At 38.0% G+C, this 4,720-nt stretch overlaps 1 protein-coding gene across 3 annotated transcripts in view; it reads right to left on the bottom strand.

The window, feature by feature from the left end:
* Window positions 1-4,182, bottom strand: part of LOC103382000 (potassium voltage-gated channel subfamily A member 7-like) — an 8,230-nt gene extending 4,048 nt beyond the window's left edge. The window contains exons 1-2 of one of the 3 annotated variants that reach the window (XM_008314636.3): window positions 3,656-4,182; window positions 1,909-2,613 (exon numbers count right to left, since the gene is read on the bottom strand). In XM_008314636.3, coding sequence (XP_008312858.1) covers window positions 1,909-2,595 — 687 coding nt within the window. In that variant the 5' untranslated portion in view covers window positions 2,596-2,613; window positions 3,656-4,182. Of the gene's footprint in view, window positions 1-1,908; window positions 2,668-3,655 lie in introns of all 3 variants that reach the window. The other 2 variants (XM_008314637.3, XM_008314635.3) reach the window with 2 other exon arrangements.
* Window positions 4,183-4,720: the final 538 nt, after the last annotated feature.

A 4,720-nucleotide genomic window follows, 5' to 3' on the forward strand; every position in this document is an offset into this window, starting at 1 on the left:
TATTATATTTATTTTATTATTATTTATTATTTTTATATTATTTCTATTTATATAAATAATATAATATATATTTTTATATATTATTTTTATATTGTTATTTTATTTTATTTTTATTATTATTATTTTATTATATTTATTTTATTATTATTTATTATTTTTACATTATTTTTATTTATATAAATAATATAATATATATTTTTATAAGAAACTAATCATTTCTTTCTTAACTTTCTTATCTTAACGTTTGACCTTGACCCTTTTATTTACACCTTTTCTCTGTATTTTGTCGGGGGCGGGGGGGTGTGTGGGGGTATTTTGTTGTACTCACTGATACAGTGCTGAGCCTTTCTCGCTCTCCCTGTGTTTAGAATCCATGAGGATTAAATTTAACAGCCAACTAAAATAATCGCACCATAAACCTTTCCTGGTCTCTGGTCTTCTTCCAGACACATGTTTGTGGTTGTTGTTCACATATCAGTATCACTAGTAGTCTTCATGTAACTCCCTTTATAGAACTTTTTTTTTTGTGGTACTTTTTGGTACTCGGATAGCCACCCAAATTTAATTTGTGTCCAATCTCGTACAAATCTCATACAAACAAACAACCTAGGTTGTGGCCTGTACTCATCTAGAGTAATTAAGGCATCAAAAAAAGTCAAGTTTTTCGGGATTATGTTGTCATCTCCCATACATTTCTTAAGAAAGTCTTGATCCATCGCTCCGACGTATGGTGTTAAAACAAATTTCGCATGAGAACTAGTCGGCTAGTGCGGCGGACGAATACTCCATCACACAGTGGTATACGTCGAAAACAGCTTTGTTTACATTTGTTGGTTTTACACCATACGTTGGATTTGGCTGCCTTTACTTTCTTTCGTTTGTGTTGTTTTTTTTTTTTTTTTTTTTTGATAATGTTTTTTGTTATTATGGCTCCCCAAGTGCAAGTCAGACTCTGATGTTTTTATCTCCTAGATTATGACGTAAGCTCTGTGTTAGAGGTTGGTGATTGGATACTTATGGACTACGCGAGTCTTCCGACATATAGCAGAAATCATGTTACTTCGGGCCGTAGGAACCAAAACACCAACACAAGTAGGGGACCCCTTGGAATTAAAACCACAGACGCATGTACAAACATCTACAATAATGAAGTGATGAATTTTGAAAAATAATGAAATACACAAAACACAATACGCAAACATTTCATGTTCATAATACACAATAGGAATATCTCATATACTTGTACTTCCTTGCATGAAAACAAAGGGGAAGAACATGGACCACTGTTCTTTATAGTTAACCAAGCTATGATTGGACCGTTTGTAATTAGGCTGTATGCGGCCAGTGAAACAAAAGGAGTTTGACACCACTGATATAATGCGTACATTACAGTTTCCTGTCAATCAAAAATCAACCTGAGATCCACTGAATGTTACTTACGCCTGTCTTTGTCCTTTGTTGATACAAACCTCTGATATTTCTTGGCATTTAGAAACTTCAAAATGTGTGTACTGTATTTTCCAGACTACAAGTCGCTCCAGAGTACAAGTCAGACCAGTCGGCTAGAGTGCCCTCTAGCGGCTGTCAGTGTGAAAATAATGAACATGTCAATTTTCAGGGGGACAGGAGGAGCAGATACTGGTACACGAGCCTAGAGTGCCCTCTAGTGGCTGTCAGTGTGAATGTAACGAACATGTCCATTTTCAGTGTTACAGGAGTAGCAGATACTGGTACACGAGCCTAGAGTGCCCTCTAGTGGCTGTCAGTGTGAAACTAACAAATTATATGAAATTATATAATTTAATATACAAGTCGCAAACCCAGCAAAAGGACGAAAATATTGTGCGAGTCTCACAGTCTGTTGAATACGTCTTAAGAAACTTCAACCTTATTTAATGAACTACTTACCTCTCGCATCTCCTTCTCATTCCTGAAGTCAGGCAGTGTCTCCAGGCAAAAGATAAGAATGGACACCACAACAACCATGACACTGATGATGGCTATGATACGTGCGCCTGATGACGACTCCGGATGCTCAAAGAGCATCCAGAGTCTTCGTTGGACCCCTCTGGAAGGTAGCGGACTCTCTTCCTCTTTTGGAAAACCTTCATCCTCCATGAAGCGGTTCACGATCTCCTCACCGAGCTCGTAAAACATCAACTCATCCATGAAGACGTCCAGGGGTATGTTGGCCGGCCTTCGAAGCCTCCCGCCAGACTGGTAAAAATAAAGGATGGCATCAAAACAAGCACGATTTCGGTCCAGGAACAGTTCATTTTTCAGAGGGTCGAAATAACGTGACCGCCGTCTGGGGTCACCAAGCATCGAGTCGGGGAACTGGGCTAGTGTACGTAGCTGGGTTTCGTAACGCATCCCTGAGACATTAATTGCGAGTCTTTTACTCAGCGTACATCCACTCGGCCAAAGAGCCCTAAGGGTTCGGCTTCCCCTCCTCATTTCCTTTACATTTCCATTTATCTCCGTCTGTCGCTTTTCATCGCAGTTGAGCTGATTCTTCAGCTGTTTATCTTTCTCGCCGTCACTCTCTTTTCTCATGTCTCCTCTATCATTTCCTTTTGGGTCACAGTTGTCCATCCCTCTCAGTACCCCGTCCTGGAATTGCAGCAAAGCACTCTTTTGGCTTTAAAAAGCAGATGTCATCACAAACTGTAAAAATATTACAACATTTTTTTTTTTTTTAGTAAATGAGAATTATTTTTGATTTTCTAGAAACACTAACAAACTACCGTAATCTCCGGACTATTGAGCGCACCTGAATATAAGCCGCACTCACTACATTTAAGAAGAAAAAAATAATTCTACATATACAGGCTGCGCTTCTCTAAAAGCTGCAGGTGACCATGTTGTAAAATTGGATATAGGCTTCTCTATAAGCTACAGGTGACCATGTTGTAAAATTGGATATTTACACAGAAAGATTTTTTTGTTCACTTCTAATTAAATAAATGTTTTGTTTTTTTTCGAACAGTGGCTGTAACACAGCTGGTTACATGTTAGTTCTTTCCTGCTTCGGCGCCCCGAGTTCTTTCCTGCTTCGGCGTCCCGACCGTATTTGGAATGCACAGGGCACAGGGGAGACTTAGTGATCTGCTCCAGGGCCGAAGCTAACATTAGCTAGCTAAGGGCTAACTCCCTTCACTTTGTGCTTGTCCGCAGCAGAGGTAAACAGAAACAAGGAAGTTGGGGTCTTCATTATCAGACACACCGACCACAACAGAACATAAACAGAGTTTTAACAGCTCCTGTATTACTAACTCCGGCTTCAACATGACAGGACTCAAACTGCTCTCAACTTTAGCTACCGTTCTCTCTCTCTGCCCCACGAACATAGACGCACACAGCCATTCACAGACAGACATACCCTACTGGTAAAACTGGTATAACACACAGTGGCCTACAAGAAAGGTCAATGATCGCTAGCGGTATGAAGCTCGTTAGCTTGTAAAAATCCATAAATTAGCCGCATCATTGTTTAAACTGTAGGGTTCAAAGTGTGTGAAAAAAAGTAGCTTATAGGCTTATAGTCCGGAAATTACGGTAAGTGGTGCTGTCAGAATATTAACTATTAAAAAAAAACATTAAATCACAAAAAAACTGTAAAATCAATGAATATCAAGTTAAAACGTTTACTCACCAAATGCAAAACAACTGCTGGCAAATATATGGTAGAAAATCACATTGTTTACTTTCTCTGGGTCAATGGGTCGTCAGTTGCTCCCTCTCATGTCGTCATGTTCATCTGTCACATACAAAATCCTTGTCTTCTAACTTGCTGTGCCTCCTCAAGTTGACGTTGACACTGTTGAAGACTGTTGTGTCCACCACCGGTCCAGCTAAAGTGCTTTGGCTAGGTTTAGCTTTTTTTTTTTTTTTTTTTGGAACGCGCACTTCGTTTTCCCTTTAGCTCACTGACAGATGTCGTCCATCTTGAATTATTGGGAAANNNCTGCTGAAATATAATCTGTGCTGGAACCCCCCCAACAATTCTATGTCCTTGCCATCCATTTTAGCTATGAGGAAATACAACCTTCAACCTCGTTATCGAATGTCACTACTGAGCCTGAGACTAAGACGCGTGTGTGTCCCTCACTGACACGAAGAAGGTGCTTACAAAATCGATTTTTAAAGAGTTTTAAAACTGTTGACATCAAGGTCACTGGCAGTTCAGTCAACTTTGGGATAGAAAAAGCGAGTGTATTGATGATTAATTAATTAATTAATTAATTCACCCATTTTGTATATGTACCCTTTAACTGTGAAATTGTGAATTTAAGGTATTTCACTTAAAAAAAAAAAAATATATATATATATATAATCATCATTTATAAACTATGATATTTTATATGTTATTTATTTTTATTTTTTTATTTTATTAGTCGTGCGGATATTGAAGCCAATCCCAGCCAATCACAGCTGGCCACTCTTTTTTCCTCATGTGGCGTTTCTTAAAGGTCAATTAAATTGAAAAGTTAAATTTTTGGAATTATTATTTTTGTAAAATCTTCTTCTTTTCCTTTCGGCTTGTCCCTTGTTTAGGGTTTTATTATTATTGTTATTATTATGATGAGTTAGTTAATTCATTGAAAAAAGATACATTGTAAAGCTGTATACTTTATTGGCATATATGATTGGTCGCAGGATGTAAGGGACTGTTTTTATCGGGTGGTGGTGATTGTGTGTGAGTTTGTATCAAAAATCT

The sequence above is a fragment of the Cynoglossus semilaevis genome, chromosome 8 (genome assembly GCF_000523025.1).
Source record: "Cynoglossus semilaevis isolate Cse_v1.0 chromosome 8, Cse_v1.0, whole genome shotgun sequence".
NCBI lineage: Eukaryota > Metazoa > Chordata > Actinopteri > Pleuronectiformes > Cynoglossidae > Cynoglossus > Cynoglossus semilaevis.